At 47.4% G+C, this 20158-nt stretch overlaps 1 protein-coding gene and 1 long non-coding RNA gene across 3 annotated transcripts in view; both read left to right on the top strand.

Moving 5' to 3' along the window:
* Positions 1-20158, top strand: part of LOC106004483 — a 35877-nt gene that overhangs the window by 2623 nt on the left and 13096 nt on the right. For both annotated transcript variants that reach the window (XR_006605874.1, XR_006605873.1), the window contains exon 2: positions 4309-4419. This is a non-coding gene — a long non-coding RNA (uncharacterized LOC106004483). The remainder of the gene's footprint in view (positions 1-4308; positions 4420-20158) is intronic.
* On the top strand, positions 6553-12147 carry ZSCAN22 (zinc finger and SCAN domain containing 22). The gene is given in 3 exon segments (XM_013049979.2): positions 6553-8024; positions 10913-11491; positions 11493-12147. Coding segments are annotated over 3 exon segments (1473 nt in total). The 5' UTR covers positions 6553-7626; the 3' UTR covers positions 11989-12147.

The following is a 20158-nucleotide window of genomic DNA, read 5'->3' as shown; positions in this document are numbered from 1 at the left end:
GCTAAGGAGGTCTGTGAGTCCGTGGGGAGAGTAGACTGTGATGGGCTGCCCTAAGGTAAATTTGAGGGCCTCCTTCATAAAAGAAGCAGCTGCCGCTAGGGCCCTGAAGCAGGGCTGCCATCCCTGGGCAGTGACATCCAGTTGCTTGGACAGGTAGGCTATAGCCCTATGCTTAGGCCCCACCAGTTGTGTTAGGAGGCCGGTGGCCAAGCCGGAGCGCTCCTCAGTGTAGAGATGGATTGGTTTAGAGAGATCGGGTAGGGCTAAAACTGGCCCGGTGGTAAGGCGGTCCCCTAATTTAGAGAATCAGTGGCAGATCGAAGTGAGATCAGTTAGGGGACCCTGGGGGGTCTCTTTAGCCGCCTGGTACAGAGGATGGGCCAGGATAGAGAAATTTGGAATCCAATGTCTGAAGAACCCAACCAACCCAAGAAAAGATAGTATTTCATCCGCCGTTTTGGGAGGTTGGAGTTCTTGGAGGAGTAGTAAGCAGTCCCCAGTAAGGGACTTAGAAGTGGGAGTCAGAAGTATGCCCAGATAGGTAACTGAAGGGGCACACAATTGGGCCTTAGAGGGGGTGACTCGATATCCCTTGGCCCCCAGGAAGTTAAGTAGGGCGGAGGTGTTGTCCTGGGAGACCGAGAGGGAGGGGCTACAGAGGAGGAGGTCATCCACTATTGTAGTAGAGTACTGGCCTTAAGGACACACTGCTGTAAGTCTGGAGTCAAGGCCTGGCTGAAAATGTGATAAGGGCTGTCCCTGAACCCCTGGGGTAGGACAGTCCAAGTTAGTTGTCCAGAAGCGTGCGTGTCGGGATCCTCCCAGGTGAAGGCAAAAAGAAAATAGGAATCGGTGCAAGGGGATGGTGAAAAAGGCGTCCTTTAGGTCCAGTACTGTAAAGTGAGAGGTGTTTGGGGAAACACAAGACAGGTGGAGGAAGGGGAGGAAGGGGAGGAAGGGGAGAGGCAGATAGTTGCCCTCAGTTTTCTGGAGAATGTCCCTCCTCAGTAGAGGGACCGAGCAGGAAGGAATCACTAGGAACGAGTGGGAGAAGGGGAACCCATCTAGACTACAGGTGAGGGGAAGGGTCACCCTAGGATTGGAGGAGGTCCCATCGATCCCCATAACAGTAATTGGTGAGGTTCGAGTAAGTCCCGAGTAGGAAGGCAGAATAGAGTAGGTAGCCTCCGTGTCCAGCAAAAAAGAGATGGACTTACCCACTACCTGGAGCGTAACCCTGGGCTCGGCCTGGGTGAGAGGGGCAGCCGAGTCTGGGCTTTGTCAGTCGTCCTCCAATCCAAGCAGTTGAAAGGCCAGACTTCCTGTCCCGGGGGGGGGGTCCCCCACGTTGAGGTGCCGAAAATACCCCGAGGTTAGGGCAGTCGGATTTCCAGTGGTCCATCAAATGGCATTGAGGGCAAGGCTGAGTTGGCGGCTTTGGATTGGGGCACTGGCGAGCCCAATGTCCCTCAGCCCCTCATTTGAAACAGGCCCCCAGAGGGGTGCGATTCGTTGCCCCTCTCTGTTGGCTCCCAGAGCCGGCCAGCCGCAGGGCTGCTACCAAGGCTTGGGTCTGCAACCAAGAGTCTGGTTTTGCTGGAGTCTGGCTTGTCATTTAAGCTCAGCCACCTCCTCACGGGAATTAAAGACCTTAAATGCCATTTTCACCAAGTCAGAAATGGGAGTCTGAGAGCCCTCCTCAGCCTTCTTTAACTTTCTCGGTATATCCGGTGCTGATTGAGATAAAATGAGTAGCCAGTACTGTGGCCCCTGCAGGAGAGGCGTGGTCCAAGCAAGTGTACTGGGTTAAGGCCTCGGTCAATTGGTTAAGAAACAAGGCGGGGGTTTTTTCAGGGGCCTGGACAATCTCCCTAATCTTGTCGTAATTAACGGCCTTATTAGAGGCTGCCCGCAGGCCAGCTATAAGACATTGAACCATGTGGTCGCGGCACCAGTGGCCATCTTGGCCATCCTGATAATCCCAACCTGGTTCTACAGCTGGGACTACCTGGGCTCCAATTGGCATGGCAGCATCAGTGAGATGGACCTGATCTGTGTGCTCCCTGGGAAGCAGCCTGGATGTGTTCCCTCTCTGTGGTGAGGGTGGTGGTCTGGACCACATGTAAATCATGCCAGGTGAGGTCATAGGCTTGGGCCAGATATTGGAATTCTTTGATATAGTTATCAGGATTGGCAGAAAAGGAGCCCAAACGTTTCTCAATTTTGGAAAGGTCTTGTAGAGAGAAGGGCTCATGAACTCTAACAACTCCCTCAATTCCAGCAACCTCCCTTAGGGGGGCAGACTAAATCAGGGGAGGGTTTTCGAGCCCTATTGCGGGTGGAGCCATGCAGACACATTCACACAGTCAGGCACTCTTCAGATTCAAACAGATTGGACACCCTCCCCTTTGGGTATCCCTGGCTAATGGGAGGTGATCACTCTCCCCTTCCATTCTTTATGAAAGGATCTAGCTCAAGCAGTAGCCCCGGGGCTGTTAAAACAGAATTCAATTAAGCACAAAAGATGTTTATCAACAGATTTCAAAATCGTAAACCTAGTTCCAGCGACCAGCGCTCTAGTATTCTATCCCATTTGGTTAAAGACTTTGAAAGCTACCTTAAGAATTACCCATTAAAACTCTGAGAGACGGGGCGCCTGGGTGGCTCAGTGGTTTGGGCTGCTGCCTTCGGCTCGGGTCATGATCTCAGGGTCCTGGGATCGAGCCCTGCAGGAAGCCTGCTTCCCTCTCTCTCTCTCTCTCTGCCTGCCTCTCTGCCTACTTGTGATCTCTGTCTGTCAAATAAATAAATAAAATCTTTAAAAAAAAAGAAAAAAACCTCTGAGAGACACAAGTAACCATCAGTTCTAGTCATCTCTTTGCTAGCAGATTTTAACAAATAACAAGAGCTTATTTGACTTTGATTGGAGTTTCCTGTTTACTGCGGATAAATTTGTCAGGAGTTTGGATAGGAGTGGGGAGGGAGAGGGGGAGGGGTAGACGAGGGCGAGGGTTTAGAAATCCTGAACTTGGGGCACCTGGGTGGCTCAGTGGGTTGAGCCTCTGCCTTCGGCTCGGGTCATGGTCTCGGGATCCTGGGATCGAGCCCCACATCGGACTCCCTGCTCAGCGTGGAGCCTGTTTCCCCCTTTCTCTCTGCCTGCCTCTCTGCCTACTTGTGATCTCTGTCAAATAAGTAAATAAAATCTTTAAAAAAAAAAAAGAAAGAAAGAAAAAGAAATCCTGAACTTAAGGGACCTTGGGGTAAGGGATCTTGGTAAGGAGGAGGAGCCAGGGGCCCTCTTGTCGGTGGGTGGGTGAAGCTCTCCGGGGGTTCAGAGAAGGGAGACAGGGAGGAGAGGTCCGAGTCTTTGGGAGCAGTGGGTGGCAGGGTAGGGGGAGGGGAGCGGGCCAAGAGGACCTGTGAGGTGGAGCAGTAAGAGCAGAGGGAGGGGCGAGAGCGCAGAGTCCAGAAAGCCTGGACATAAGGGACCTTGGCCCATCTGCCTTGGTGTCTGCAGAAATTGCCTAGGTCCATGAGAATCGGATAGTCAAATGTGCCTTCCGGAGGCCACCGGGACCGATTGTCTAATTGGTATTGTGGCCAAGCGACAATACAGTAACATCGTTTCCGCAGGTCCTGGTCCAGTTCCAGGGTTTTAAGATTGGCCAACAGGCTTAAAACACCCCCAGGATGTTTTAGGGTCGAATTTGGATTGGGAGGTCCCCACAATTCGTTGCCGGGCACCCAAGGGCTGGAGAAAGGTGTCCCCTCGTCCACCACTGGGTTGCGGAAAAACTGTGTCGACTGCCGTAGAGGTCTCCTGGCCTCTGGGAGTCACAAAAGTCACCTGGTGACCGGCGGGATCTGCCCTGAGGGGGCCGTGAGTAGGACAAGGCTTTCTGGAAGGAGGCACGGAATCGGGGGAAACTCACCACGGCTTTGGAAGTGGCGTTCGGAAAGGGAGGTCCAGTCCGGCTAGGGAAAGGAGAGAGCCTCCCCACTGAGGTGGGGGCTCAATCTCCTTCCCAGGTTTCGGTACCAAATGCCAGCTCAACAGGAGTGACACAGAGATGTCACAGGAGTGCCGGCGTGGTTTCGGGGGTGTGGCAGATGCCGCACCTGAGGTAGGCTGTGTGCATGCGACCGTGTGGCTAAGATGTTTTGGGGCCCACTGGACCGGGGGTACTTCGCAGAGTTTACCGAGTCTGTGCTTCGCCACGTCCGCAGCTGCAGCTGTTGGACGGTGGCCACCCACCTGACATTGTGGATGTGTCCCCAGCAGCTTCTGTGTGCTTAACCCGGCAGGAGGCTGTGGAGTCAGCCAACTGGGTATCCACCACGTGTTCGCCGAGTGCTGGCCCGCTGCTGCATGTTCGTTATGGAGCGCCTTGGGTGACCTCACAGCAGCCCTCTGAGGTAGGTCAGTTGTCAGGACAGCTACAAGTAAGAACTACTGTCTTCGGTTGGCTGAACACTCATGGATTGGGGACCTTGACCTGATGTGCGGTCAGTGCGGAGAGGGATGGGCTGAGTCGGGTCCATGTCCATGTGTCTCAGTGACTGTCATCAGGAATTTTCCAGAATAGAAGCTCCCGGTATCCAGAAGGGAGCTTGGAATCTTGGTGCACTTACTGCCGTCCTTTCCATTCCTGCTTCCCCTCCCCTGTACAGTGACTCCCCACGTCTGTGGGTGACGTGCTCAGCCTTTCCCGGTCCCCATTTGCTCAGCACCTATTTACTATGCACTTGACGTAGGCTGTGTCCTGGGCGCTGTTGCTCCTGCTTGCTGGGTCTTTCTGGGGTAACGTGGTTACAGCCAGAGCTATAGGAAAGAGAGACCCAGGGCACTCACTTAGCTTGTTCCAAGCACTTGGACAGCTCTTGGAGACAAGGCAGGCAAAGCATGGTCTGAAGGAATAGGAGAATTTAGGTGCAGAGAGAGATCGTAGAATATGAGAATAACAGGGAGGAAGGCTGTAAAGATGGGGGTTGGGGATGACAAGGGGCAAGGACAAGGTGACAAGAGGTCCAAATGAGTTTCTAGGGGCTCAAACACAGTTTTGCCAGAAGTTGCCAGCTGCCACAGAAAGGTTTCAGGATTGGGGACTTACTTTACTAAGGTTTGCTTCTCCCTGTGCCCAAGGCCATGGCTCAAATGCCAACCAACATTTGTTACCTTTTTTTTTTTTTTTTTAAGATTTTCTTTATTTATTTGAGAGAGAGAGAGAGAATGAGAGAGGGAGAGATGAGAAGGGGAAGGGTCAGAGGGAGAAGCAGACTCCCTGCTGAACAGGCAGCCTGATGCGGGACTCGATCCCAGGATTTCAGGATCATGACCTTAGCCAAAAGCAGTGGCTTAACCAACTGAGCCACCCAGGCACCCCTGTTACTTCTTTTTGATTTTAGCCATCTTAGCAGGTGTAAAGTGGTATCTCATTGGGCGTTTGATTTGGATTTCTGTGGTTGAGGATCTTTTCATGTTGCCTCTTAGTCATTTGTATACCTTCTTTGAAGAAATGTCTAGTCAAAACCTTTGCCTATTCTTTAACTGGATTATTTGTCTTTTTATTATGGAATTGTTTAGATACAGGTTCCTTATCAGATATATTTTGTAAATGTTTCCTGTCATTTTATGGGTTGCCTTTTTGCTTTCTTGTTGGTGTCCTTCAAATCATGAAAGTTTTTAATGTTGATGAAGTTGTTTATCTGTCATCATTTGTTTATCTTATCTGGGAAGGCTTTGCATTTTTTCAATTGAAGTATAGTTAATGTACAACATTTTATTGGTTTCAGATGTTCAACCGTGATTCAGAATTCATACACAGTGTAAAATGCTCTACAATAAGTCTAGTTACCATTTCTTACCATACAAAGTTAATACAGTATCATGATCTATATTCTGTGTGTTATACATTACATCCCCATAACCTATTTATTTTATAAGTGCAAGTTTGTATCTCTTGATCCCTTTCACCCAGTCCCAAACCCCCTTCTCCTCTGGCAGCCCTCAGTCTGTTCTCTGTATCTATGTATGAATCTAGTTGTTGTTGTTGTTGTTTTTAAGATTTTATTTATTTGTCAGAGAGAGAGAGAACGAGCACACAAGCAGGCAGAGGCAGAGAGAGAAGCAGGCTCCCTGTTGAGCAAGAAGACCGATGCAGGACTTGATCCCAGGACCCTGGGATCATGACCTGAGCGGAAGGCAGCCACTCAACCTAATGAGCCACGCAGGCGTCCCTGAATCTAGTTTTCTTTTGTATGTCCACTTGTTTGTTTTTTAGATTCCACATGTAAGTGAAATCAAATGGTATCTGTCTTTCTCTGATTTATTTCACTTACCATAATACCTCAGGGTCCATCCATGTTGTCATAAACGGCAAGATTTTATTCTTCTTTATGGCTGATATATATATCTATATCTGTCTGTCTACATATGTTACGTATATGTATGGCATCATATGTGTATCATATGTATCATGTATATCATATGTATCATGTATAGGTATCATATCATATGTATATTGATATATATATGCCACATCTTCTTTAACTATTCATCTGTTGTTGGACATTTAGGTTGCTTCCATATCTTGGCTATTATAAATAAAGCTGCAATGAATATAGGGGTGAATATATCTTTTCGAGTTAGTGTTTTCATTTTCTTCAGATAAATGCCCAGAAATAGAATTGCTGGATTGTATGGGTAGTTCTGTTTTTAATTTTTTGCATTATTTTTTAAGTTTATGCAGAACACTGACCAAAGTTAACTATACATTGGGTTACAAACCAAGTCTTAGCAAATTTCAAAGGATTAAAAATAACTAAAGCACATTTTCTGAGCACAACAGTCAATCTGGTAATCAGCAATAAGAAGATAAGAGAAAACCCCAATTGTTTGGAAATGAAAGAGTGGATTTCTAATAACCCCTGGGTCAGGAAGAAACTACAACGAAAATGAGAAAATACTCTGAACTCATTAAATGATAACGAAAATGCAACATCGAACTTATGGGTGTGCAGTTAAAGCTTTGTTTAGAAGGAAATTTATAACCTTAAGTAAATGTATTAGAAAAGAGGAAAGGAAGAAAGGCTGAACGTCAATTATATAAGTATCCATCTCAGAAGCTACAAAATAATTAGCAAATAAAGTGAGTGAATGACTGTGTGTAGCTACCTGGGGAGTATGTGTGAGGGGAGGGAGATCTGGTTCTGTGTAGGAAGAGCACTGTAAGCAGACCAGCCATGGGCTTAGGCTGCCTTGGTTTACAGCTCAGCAACTCCCCATCCCTTCAGTATCTGGGACTCTTTGGGCAACTCTTCTCCTTTCTATCTGTTTTCATATCGATACAATGGAAAGGAAGTTCCCACCTCCTGACTTTGTTGTGAGTTTTAAATGAGTTATTGTATACAAACATTTAGAATGGTGCTTAGCACCTGATTATTTTGAGCATCTGTGTAGCTCTGAGAATGATTCACATCTCACAGGCCGCCAGTCTGCATCTGCCCTGCTCTACAGGTACGAGCAGAGCCCCAAGTTCCACACGATGACAAAGTTCTGGCATTCCTGCAGACCCAGTTCCAACACTCCAGCCCTCCTGTGCCTCCCTTTTGTGCTGATGCTTGATGGCCATCCCCAAGAGTCCTCTGAGCCCAGTGCCCTGGGAACAGGAAGGCTTCCTCCGTGTGAAGGTGGAGGATGAGGAGGCCACCCTCTCTGAGATCCAGGAATCTAGCCCTGGCCACACCGCCCACCCTGAGGCTGCTCATCTTCGCTTCCGGCGCTTCTGCTATGAGGAAGCATCCAACCCACATGAGGCCCTGGCCCGGCTGCATGAGCTGTGCCACCAGTGGCTGCAGCCCGAGGCGCACTCCAAGGAGCAGATGCTGGAGCTGCTGGTGCTGGAGCAGTTTCTGGGGGTGCTGCCCCCCAAGATGCAGTCCTGGGTGGGTGCCCAGTTCCCCAAGAGTGGTGAGGAGGCTGCCGTACTGGTGGAAGGTATGACTCTGGCATTCAACAAGAGAGATGAGGGGGGGTAGCTGGTAACTGTTCACAGCACACTGAGAGCAGAGCCTGGACTGGAATGTGGGAGTGCAGGGTTTGGGCTTGGGGTCGCTCACACATGCACTTGTCACCTTTGTACCTCACCCAGACTCTCACACACTGTGCTAAGCAGATCTGTTTTGATTGCTAATGACCAAAAGCCCAGCCCAAACTGACAGGCAAAGTAGGGAGGCTTTGTGGCTATATTCAGGAGCTCTGTTGATGGTATCAGGACTCTTTTTCTCATTCTGCTTCTCAGTTGGGTTTTTTTTTTTTTTTTTTTTTTTAAGATTTTATTTATTTGACAGAGAGAGATCGCAAGTAGTCAGAGAGGCAGGCAGAGAGAGAGAGAAGCAGACGCCCTGCTGAGCAGAGAGCCTGATCCGGGACTCGATCCCAGGACCCTGAGATCATGACCTGAGCCGAAGGCAGCGGCTTAATCCACTGAGCCACCCAGGCGCCCTCAGTTGGGTTTTCTTACATTAGTTTCTCTCTCTCTTTTTCTTTTCCTTTTCCTTTTTTTTTTTTTTTTTTGAGAGAGAGTGCACAGGAGAGGCAGAGGAAGAGGGAGAAGCAGACTCACCACTGAGCAGGTAGCCTGACAGGGGGAGCTCAATCCTAGGGCCTGGAGATCATGACCCAAGCCAAAGGCAGACACTTAATCAACTGAGCCACCCAGGTGCCCCTAGCTTTACTCTTAAGCAGCTTCTATCCTCATTGGAGATAAAATTGGCTCAGCAACCCAGACTTACGTCTTACCAGTGTAGAAATCCCCAGGAAGAACAGTAAAAGATTCCTGGGCTGAGGCCAGCTGAACTGGTTAGGGTCTTGTGCTTGTTTTTTGGATGACCAGATCCCAGGGACTAACATGAGCAAGGAAAACCAGGCTGCTGGGGGCTGGAAGCCTGTGAGGGTGGGGGCGGGAGTGACAGAAATACCTGGTGTCTCCTTGTGTCTTCTCTGATTCCTCCCTCTGCTGGCCTTCTAGGATCTGGCTGAGTCAGTCTTGCCCTTAACTAGAGTGGGCACTGTTGCTTTGGTGGACCCACACCAATAGCCCAGCCCAGGGAGGGCCTGTAGCATGCAAAGAGGATGGCAGGACAATCGAGAGCAGGGAGTGAAGGCTCCTCCCAGAAGGGCCTGGCCCAGTGTGGCCAGGCCTGATGGTAACATATAGCAGGTGTATGCTGGGACCTGGGAGGAGGTGTGCTGTGAGTAGGAGGAACCACTGCTCCTCTTCCTCCTGGTCATGTGACTTTCTTGTGCCTCTGTTTCCCTGTCAATAAAATGGGAATTGTAGTCATAATACCTACCTCAGTGTTAATGCCTGGCACAGATTAAACACAATGGAAACTGGGGCTGTTAGGATGATTTATTTTTTAGCTCCTTAAGAAGCAGACTTTTCTGGAGAGGGTAGTCATGCGCTTTCCCTTGGCCCCATCAGCTGTGCCTAGGCAGAGGTCATGGGGACAAGGGTAATGACCCCATCTTCCTGCAGGGTTGAGGTTTTCAGAGAAAAGGCAGTATGGCACTGAGACAAGAAGGACCTGGCAGTCCAGGCAGAGGGAATGGTGGGAGGTGAAGGGCCAGTGGTACAATAAGGACCAGTGAATTCTGGAAAGGGAGGTTGTGTGATATTTCTAGAATAGAGGAAGAAAGGGAGATGTGGGACCAAGCATGTGGCTGGAGAGGCTGGGGAGTTAGGAGGACATCTGTAGGCTTAGAGGAGGAAAGCTGAGATCTACAGTTGAAATCTCAACTTGGCTGCTAGCTAACTGTGTCATCTTGTACCAGTTAGTTACTCAAGGACTTCCTTCAACTGGGCCTGTTTCCTTGTTGAAGTGCTGTCGTTGCAGTATATCCTTGTGAAAGCAGACTGAAGCTGAAACAAGGCAATTGAAATGACCCACTTGGAGACTAGCACATAACAAGAGTCCAAGAATGACCAGCACCCCTAGGAGGCGAGCGGTGGCGGTGGGTTCCTCTGACACAGGTGGAGAAGCAGGGCCAGACAAAAGCAAGACTGCGCAAGACCCTGGAGCTGGCCAGCGGCAGAGCTGGGGCCCCACTGTGGACTCAAGCAGCAGCTATATGCCTTCTTCCATCTCTTCCTGGGGTCTGTCCAGTGCACGATGCTATTCACTGTCCCCAGGTGCCCTGTGCACCCCTCAAGGATCAGTTCAGCTCAAAGGTCAGTTCAGACATGCCACTGACTCATACACAACGCAGTCTCCAGCTTCCTTTTAACCATACTCTGCCTCCACAGCCATTTAGAAAGAGTGGGCCTCAGTCCTCCTGGGGTCTTAGGGAAGCCAGGCAGGTGTGTCACCACTCACCCTCAGCAGCACTTGTCTACTTAGGGCTCGAGGTAGAGTCTGCTATAGGAAACTGCACAGTTGTGAGCATCTGGAATTAATTCCCTCATTCAGCCAGTATTTACTGAGCACCTGCAGAAAATGCTCAGTAGGTGTCTAGGTCCACGGGGAAGGCACCAAGAGCTGGGGCCGGCCCAGAGGGAGCAAGTATGCAGGCACTTGGCGAAAAAGAACCCTTGTGTGTGCTTACTTGCTCTCACTCTTTCAGTTCAGTTCAACATCAGAGTCTTTCTTCTGACACTTGAGCAAAAATCAGCAGCCTTGAAGAATGAGACTTGTGGGAAGGGGGGATTGAAACCTGTGATTCAGTTTTTAATGGTGTGGGAGGACAGCCCTATGCCCTTTTGTCATCCAGGACACCAAATGAGAAACTTTCCTTTGGAAATGGGGCCAAATGTCAGGAGTGGCTGTGTCTCCCTTTACAGAGTCAGACCAGGCCGAGTTGGGGAGCCCTGTATGGAAAGAGTGGTGACACTGTGGTTTGGATTGTTTCAGGATGGGACCCAAAAGCCAAGCTCTCAGAGGCAAACTGCAAGCAGAGTGATTTGGAAGAGTCAGAGACATTAGACAGGGCCACTGAAACCCTTATAGGAGGTATTTCTCTGGGACCCATCTTTGGTGATGCTTGTGAACCTGAGGGCAGCTCAGAGAGGCAGGCAGGACTCTCGGGGGAAACCTGGATGAAGTCTGTCCCCCACAAGATGGCTTTGAGGGAAACTTCAGAGCCTCACTAGGATGTTCCCATTGACCAGCACAGCTGTGAATCTGGTGCCGTGGGGAATAGTCCCAATGTGTGGCTAAATTTCACCTCAAAAGAGAAGACACCGGAAGAGAAATTTGATCCAGTAGATGGTGATAGGACAGAGCCTCCATGCATATATTCAGGGAGGAGGTCTTCCAAGTGTGGTGAATGTGGAAAAACATTCCAGAGCCCCTCAGCCCTCAAGACACATCAGAAGAGCCATTCTCGGAAGAAACCCTACACCTGTAGTGACTGTGGGAAAGCTTTCAGCCGGAGCGCTCACTTGGCCCGGCATCAAGTCATCCACACCAGGGCAAAGCCCCATGAGTGTAGAGTGTGGGAAGGCCTTCAGCGGGGTCACCCAGCTAACTCGGCACCAGAGGATCCACACTGGAGAAAAACCCTACAAGTGTGGGGAATGTGGCAAAACCTTCAGCCGCAGTAGCCATCTCACTCAGCACCAGTGGGTGCACACAGGGGAGAGGCCCTATGAGTGTGATGAGTGTGGGAAGGCCTTCAGCCAGAGCACCCATCTGACTCAGCACCAGCGCATCCACACTGGGGAGAAGCCCTACAAGTGTGACGCTTGTGGGAGAGCCTTTAGTGACTGCTCAGCTCTGATCCGCCACCTGAGAATCCACTCCAGAGAGAAGCCATATCAGTGTAAGTTTTGTCCGAAGGCCTTTGCACAGAGCTCCTCCCTCATTGGGCACCCGAGGATCCACACGGGAGAGAAGCCGTACAAGTGCAGTGACTGTGGGAAGGCCTTGAGCCGCAGCTCAGCCCTCATGGTTCACCTGAGAATCCACATTACAATTCTGCAGTAATCAAAGAAAGCCCTTGGGACACAGAACAACTTCCTCTCGGAGGATCAACATCTAAAAGAAACCCTGGGGCGCCTGGGTGGCTCAGTGGGTTAAAGCCTCTGCCTTCGGCTCAGGTCATGATCCCAGGGTCCTGGGATCGAGCCCCACATCGGGCTCTCTGCTCCGTGGGGAGCCTGCTTCCTCCTCTCTCTCTCTCTCTGCCTACCTCTCTGCCTACTTGTGATCTCTGTCAAATAAATAAAATATTTTTAAAAAATAAAATAAAATAAACCCTAAGTTCCAAAGGAACAGAGAACAGGGTGGGTGATTGATAGTACCCTAAAATGATAAGGTGCTTCAGGGCAGATTCTGGGGCTGTCTGGGAACAACTCTGGGTTTGGAGACCCAGATGGAGGCACCTGATGAACACAGAGCTATTCAGGCCAGCAGGAGAATCTTCCAGAAGGATCCTGCCTCTCTCCATCCCCCACTCAGGCCCATCTCAGAGAAAGGACAGCTGAGCTGAGGACCTGGATTGGTCTTCAGAGCTGTGACAATTGGAGTAAAGTTTCTTTCGGGACTCAGTGGTCCCAAGATGCTCTGGGCAGAAAGGCTCCAGCTTCATGTTCCAATGTAGCTGCTCTTAACCTTTTCTTACTTCTTTTTTTTTTTAAAGATTTTATTTATTTATTTGACAGAGAGAGATCACAAGTAGGCAGAGAGGCAGGCAGAGAGAGAGAGAGAGGAGGAAGCAGGCTCCCTGCTGAGCAGAGAGCCCGATGCGGGACTCGATCCCAGGACCCTGAGATCATGACCTGAGCCGAAGGCAGCAGCTTAACCCACTGAGCCACCCAGGCGCCCCCCTTTTCTTACTTCTTAACTTACCCGGTAAGCTGAACTTACCTCTTAGCTTTTCCTCTCCCGCTTAGCCCACGAAGGATGCCAGCCTGTGCCCACCTCTGTGCCTTCACACCTACTCTTTTGCTCCACCTGTTCATGTCTAACTCCAAGGCCAACCTGTGGGGCTGCCTTTTCTGTGAGGCCTTCTCCTGGCCCCCAGTCTCTCTCACATTCTCCCTAATCAAAGGTGTGACATGATGCTTGCACAGCATCTGTTTCTCCTTGCCCTCTTCTTCTATATCCCATCAGTCATCAGCCCTGTTGGCTTTACCAAAAACTCACCTCTAATCCGCCTTCACCATTGTCACCTTCTGTGAGCCCTCATCACCTCATCTGGATCGCACCTGGGGTCTCCTACCTTCATTCTCTCCTCTGACTTCCCCTGATATTTCATTCTCCACACCAGCCTCCAGGGGGCTCTTTCTGCAAGCCAGACCTGATTGTGTCACTCCGTAGTAGAAAGCTCTCCAGTTGTGTTTGAGGAGTTCATTATAGATCCTGGATATCAACCTTTTGTCTGTACTGTCATTTGCAAATATCTTCTCCCATTCCGTGGGTTGCCTCTTTGTTTTTTTTACTGTTTCCTTTGCTGTGCAGAAGCTTTTGATTTTGATGAAGTCCCAAAAGTTTAGTTTTGCTTTTGTTTCCTTTGCCTTTGGAGACATACCTTGAAAGAAGTTTCTGTGGCTGATATCAAAGAGATTACTGCCTATGTTCTCCTCTAGGATTCTGATGGATTCCTGTGTCGCATTGAGCTCTTTATCTATTTTGAGTTTATCTTTGTGTATGGTGTAAGAGAATGGTCGAGTTTCATTCTTCTACATATAGCTGTCCAGTTTTCCCAGGACCATTTATTGAAGAGATTGTCTTTTTTCCACTGTATATTTTTTCCTGTTTTGTCGAAGATTAATTGACTATAGAGTTGAGGGTCCATATCTGAGCTCTCTACTCTGTTCTACTGGTCTATGTGTCTGTTTTTATGCCAGTACCATGCTGTCTTGGTGATCACAGCTTTGTAATAAAGCTTGAAATCAGGTAACATGATGCCCCCAGTTTTATTTTTGTTTTTCAACATTTCCTTAGCGATTCGGGATCTCTTCTGATTCTATACAAATTTTTGGATTATATCAAAAAATGGGCAGAAGATATGAACAGACACTTCTCCAGTGAAGACATACAAGTGGCTATCAGACACCTGAAAAAATGTTCATCATCACTAGCCCTCAGGGAGATTCAAATTAAGACCACATTGAGATATCACCTTACACCAGTTAGAATGGCCAAAATTAACCAGACAGGAAACACCATGTGTTGGAAGGGATATGGAGAAAGGAGAACCCTCTTCCACTGTTGGTGGGAATGCAAGTTGGTGCAGCCTCTTTGGAGAACAGTGTGGAGATTCCTCAAGAAATTAAAAATAGAACTTCCCTATGACCCTGCAATTGCACTCCTGGGTATTTACCCCAAAGATACAGATGTTGTGAAAAGAAGAGCCATCTGTACCCCAATGTTTATAGCAGCAAGGGCCACAGCCGCCAAACTGTGGAAAGAACCAAGACGAATGGATAAGGAAAATGTGGTCCATATACACTATGGAGTATGATGCCTCCATCAGAAAGGATGAATACCCAACTTTTGTAGCAATATGGATGGGACTGGAAGAGATTATGCTGAGTGAAATATGTCAAGCAGAGAGAGTCAATTATCATATGGTTTCACTTATTTGTGGAGCATAACAAATAGCATGGAGGACATGGGGAGTTAGAGAGGAGAAGGGAGTTGGGGGAAATTGGAAGGGGAGGTGAATCATGAGAGACTATGGACTCTGAAAAACAATCTGAGGGGTTTGAAGTGGCGGGGGGTGGGAGGTTGGGGTACCAGGTGGTGGGTATTATAGAGGGCATGGATTGCATGGAGCACTGGGTGTGGTGAAAAAATAATACTGTTATGCTGAAAATAAATTAATTAAAAAAAAAATCAAAGAGCAAGTGCCAGGTGTTAAGCAGAAAGAAAAAAGAAAGTGCACCCCCTTCTTTGGCAAAGCTTCCTGAATGGGTTACAAGTATGCCAAGACATAAGTCTTGGCCCCAAACAACCTCTCCAGGTACCCTTATATGTGTAGGTGAAAACTGTCATTTTTCTGTGTGCAGTGATGTGAAAATGGTTTCAGAGAACTGCCCTTAGGGATATATGTCAAACTCTTTCACCTGCCATTCATGATCATTTGTGACCTGACCCCCCCGTTCATCTCCTCCTGTGGTAGCCCCACCTTCCATACACTAGCCATGTGGAACTACTTGTGGTTCCTGAAGAAGCCATATTTCCCCCCACCTACGTGCCTCTGTACCTTTGCCTGCAAACCTCCTCTCCTTTCCTCCCAGATGTTTCACATATCCCTCTCTAACAAAGCCCTCCCTACTTCCTTGAGCTGACTTCAGCTTGCCTTCTTTGCTTCCAGAGCACCTCCTTAACTTCTCTTTAACTTCCTACCATGTTGTATTTACTGCTTCCAGAGCTTACAGTCCGTGTTTCCCAAAGACACTGTGAGTATCCAAGAGCAAGGACCATGTCTTAACCTCAGTATCTGCATCATAGGATGCAGTAAGCTCTGACCCGTGTCTATTGAATGATTATACCGTGACTGGTGCCTTCCTGGAGGCAGTTGCCATGCTCCACCCTGCGACCTGAGAAAGGTTGCTGTCTCCTGACACCGTGCAGGGCAAGAAGAATCTTATTTTCCTAGAGCCCCAGCACTCAGACAAGCCTGGCATACAGTGGCCTCAATAAAATGTTACCATATTGAGTCTGCCCTTTATATCGCCCCAGAATTCCCTGGACTCAGCGGTTGCCAGCATGCTGTCAGTGCTCTCTGGCCTCCTCTCACAGTTCTGTATCCCTGCCCCTCTTTCAGGGTCCATGTCTGTAACTGGATGTCACCGCTTCTGTTCTTAACTTTTAGGGTGTCAGTCTTCCTCACTCTAATGACCCTATCACATTCACATGTTAGCCATTTGACCTGCCATACTGTTTTGTACTGTACCATCTCTCCCAGTGTTTCTCCCTGTGTCTTGAACTCATTCCCTCTGTGTCACAAGTAAGCAGAGTCACACAGACCAACCAAGGAGTGAGGTTCAGAACAGGAAAGTTGAGACCCAGGAAAACAGATCTTGTATCAGTATCTCTGAGAAAGTCCCAGATACACCTGCACACAGGCAGACTGCCACTCATAGTGAGACCAAGGCTGAGAGACTCAAAGTTGACAGACATAGGGAAAAGCTCAGAGATGAGAGATACACATTACTAGTGAAATGATCACACAGGCCTCCAATAAGTCTTCAGGCAATGGAAAGATATGGGCCTAAAGTCAGGCTGCCGAGCCCTACTCCCCAGGGCTGCTTTTCCTATAAAGGGCTGCTTATTCCTATAAAGCAGGAATAAGATGACCTGCCTTGTGTAGGACCCAATCCAGGGCCTGGCGACCAGCTTGCAGTGTCCATCTCCACCTCTTTCTGCCCCCATTTTCCTTTTTCCTTGTCTTTGGCACAGAAGAGCTGAAACTCCACTCCCTGGTTCTCTAAGCATCTCCACCGCCCACTTTGTCATGACATATGTGTCTTCCCATGTTTTTCTAACGGGGGAGGAAATTGGGAAAAAGGAATCTTCATTAAGGATCCACATGTGTTATTCACTCTGCCAAATAACTTATGTACATCATCTCACAACACTCAGGGCAGGATGACCATCCCTGTTTTACAGAGGAAGGGACGTGGCCAAGTTTTTACTGCCAGAGACTGGAAGCACTAAGATTTGAAAGTCTATCCAAATATGTCAGCAATTTTAAGAAGCACCACTAAGTTCAACAAACCAAGTAAGACAAATACTAACATTGAATTTCCTTCAAATCCAGACATATGTTCTTTAGAAGAAACACCTTTTAAAATGGGCAGGTTGAGGATAAAAGAATAGAAAAGGATATACAAGGCAGATGTGAATCTGAGCTATATTAATTTCAACAAAATAGATGTTGACACGAAAGTATCATTAGGGTCATAGGATTGCTATGTTATTTTGTTGGGGGGCTATTTGTTTGTTTTTTTGTGGCGTTTCTTGTAATAAATAGAACATGCATTAGGAAGATGGGATAGTTTGGAACCAGACAGCTCATGACATCCGTATTAGGGAACAGAATCATGATAACTGATAAGACCATACATGTAGTTGAAAATGCTGCCACATTCTTTGTGATAATAGCAGAGAGAATATTTGAAGAAGTAATTACTGGAAACTTTTCAAATTTGGAAAAGGTCTCAGTGTACAGGTTCAGAAAGCTCAGTGAAAAACAGTGTTATCTCGAAGAAAACCATGCCTAGACACATCATAATTGAACTGAAAACAAATTTTAAAATTTTGAAAACAGTCTGTGAGGGACGCCTGGGTGGCTCAGTTGGTTAAGCAGCTGCCTTCGGCTCAGGTCATGATCCCAGGGTCCTGGGATCGAGTCCCATATCCGGCTCCTTGCTTGGCAGGGAGCCTGCTTCTCCCTCTGCCTCTGCCTGCCTCTCTGTCTGCCTGTGCTCGCTCGATCGCTCTCCCTCTGTCTCTGACAAATAAATAAAATCGTTAAAAAAAAAAAGAAAGAAAGAAAGTAAAAAAGAAAACAGTCTGTGAAAAACTATGCATCCTGTAACGATCAGTGCAAAAGATTATGGGTTTCCTGTCAGAAACAGTGAAAACCAGAAGGCAGAGAAACAACATGTTTAAAGTGCTGGGGGAAAAAACCCTGGCAATCCAAAATACTATATCCAATGAAAATACACATCAAGAAGGGGAATAAAATAAAAACATTTTCAAATTAGGCAAAACTAACAATCTTGCCAGCAGGCTAAACAGTGATTTTGGTAGAAGGGAAGTGACAACAGAAAGAAAATCGGAACTTTGGTAATCAAGAAAGTAATGCACTGCAAATTTTTGTTCTTTAGGAAATACATGAATGTTTTTTAAAAAAGATAGACATAGGGGCGCCTGGGTGGCTAAGTGGGTTAAGCTGCTGCCTGGTCAGGTCATGATCTCAGGGTCCTGGGATCGAGTCCCGCATCGGGCTCTCTGCTCAGCAGGGAGCCTGCTTCCTCCTCTCTCTCTCTCTGCCTGCCTCTCTGCCTACTTGTGATCTATCTCTGTCAAATAAATAAATAAAAATCTTAAAAAAAAAAAAAAGACATAACTGTTGAAAACAAAACTTTGGTAGTGTTCAATGTATGTTGATGTAGTATGTATGACTACAACATAAAGAGGGGAGAATATAAAAATTCATTCACTGGGGGTGCCTAGGTGGCTGCCTTCAGTTCAGCTCATGATCCCAGGGTCTGGGGTCCTGGGATCGAGCCCCACATTGGGCTCCTTGCTCAGTGGAGAGTCTTCTCCCTCTGCCTGCCACTCCCTCTGCTTGTGTTCTCTCTGTCAGATAAAATCTTTTTTTTTTTTTTTTACATTTTTATTCATTCATTTGACAGAGAGAGGGGGGGGGAAGCAGGCTCACTGCTGAGCAGAGAGCCCGATGCGGAGCTCAATCCCAGGACCCTGAGATCATGACCTGAGCCGAAAGCAGAGGCTTAACCCACTGAGCCACCCAGGCGCCCCTGTCAGATAAAATTTAAAAAAAAAATCAAAATCATTCAGTGATATATTTGAGATTTGTATATTTTTATGCATATATATTATATCTCAAAGAACCATTAGTGTACAAAATTTTTTTAAAAAATTAGAGGGGAGGGCAAAGAGACCTATGTAGTGATTTCTATATTTCACTGTAAATGGTATAATATTAATTCTATGTAGACTGAAGAATGAGGTACACATGTTGTAATCCCTAGAGAAACGTCAGAGACAGACAGACACACACACCTATGCAAAGAAATAAGCCCAATAAATGAATAAATGAATTACAATGAAGCTCTATGGGCACCTGAGTGGCTTAGTTGGCTAAGCATCTGCCTTCAGCTCAACTTATGAACCCAGGGTCCTGGGATTGAGCCCCACAGTGTGCTCTCTGCTGAGTGGGGAGCCTGCTTCTCCCCCTGCCTCTGCCACTTTCCCTGCTTGTGTTCTCTCAAATAAATAAATAAATAAATAAATAAATAAATAAATAAAATTGGCAGGGCAATTATTTTTTATTCACATAGAAGTAATTTCCTATTATTTAAACTAATACAGACTGGTTTTTAAGCCTAATAATGAGCTATTACTGATGTCTCCTCCCAAGAAATCAATGATCTGTGTTTCCTGAAGAAAGTGAAAAAGAACAAATTAATTCAGAAATAGAAGGAAGAGAATAATAATGATACAGGTAGAGATCCACAAAGTAGAAAAGAGACCATAGAAAAAATGAACACAGGCATCTGGGTGTCTCAGTGGATTAAGCCTCTGCCTTTGGCTCAGGTCTTGATCTCAAGGTCATAGGATCGAGCCCTGCATCAGGCTCTCTGCTCAGCGGGGAGCCTGCTTCCTCCTCCCACCTCTGCCTGTCTCTCTGCCTACTTGTGATCTCTCTCTCTGTCAAATAAATAAAAATCTTTAAAAAATAAAAGAAAAAAAATGAACAAATCCAAAAATTAATTAGTTCTCTGAAAAGATTAATACAATTGATAAATCCTTAGCTAGACTGACAGAGGGAGATATTGGGGGGTGTAAGAAGGGACACAATATCAAACATAAAAGAGGTGACATCATTACAGACTCTGTAGGTATTAAACTAATACAGGAATTTTGTGACTAACTCTATACCAGGAAATCAGACCACTCAGCTGAAATAGGCAAGTTCTTTAAACAAAACTTACCAAGTATTAGTTGAGAATGCTGATACAAAGCTTCTGGTATGCCTGTACCTTGAGGGCCAAGCTCTAAGTGGACTGGGCAATTAAATGTCCAGAGGGGTACTGGGTCAGGCAAAGGACCTTCGATAGGTCTGAGGGGACATGGAAAGAATAAAGAGGAGTCGCAGCCCTACAACGATTTCAATCTCAGTGTGAGAGACCTAGCCTTTGGGCACATACTCCAGCACCATCAGCTGGTGGCCACTCAGTCCAAAAAAGAGAACTACAAAATGTAGCCTTTCTGAAGTCCCTCCCAGTGTGGGGACCAATTTGGTCAAGGTAGGTTGGGTTTTTCTGGGGAGCTCCCTACCCAGACCTACTAGGGACCAGGCCGATGTGCCTGCGGAGTAGGAGGCCGCTTGAAGAAAGCAAAAGGTAATCTTGACAAATGTGGCCCCAAGTAGCCAGTCCATGGCCCCTAT

The sequence above is a fragment of the Mustela putorius genome, unplaced genomic scaffold, assembly GCF_011764305.1.
Source record: "Mustela putorius furo isolate JIRA1106 unplaced genomic scaffold, ASM1176430v1.1 tig00000196_pilon_pilon_pilon, whole genome shotgun sequence".
NCBI lineage: Eukaryota > Metazoa > Chordata > Mammalia > Carnivora > Mustelidae > Mustela > Mustela putorius.
The sequence above is the reverse complement of the archived record's forward strand: the minus strand, read 5'-3'. Positions and strand labels throughout refer to the sequence as shown.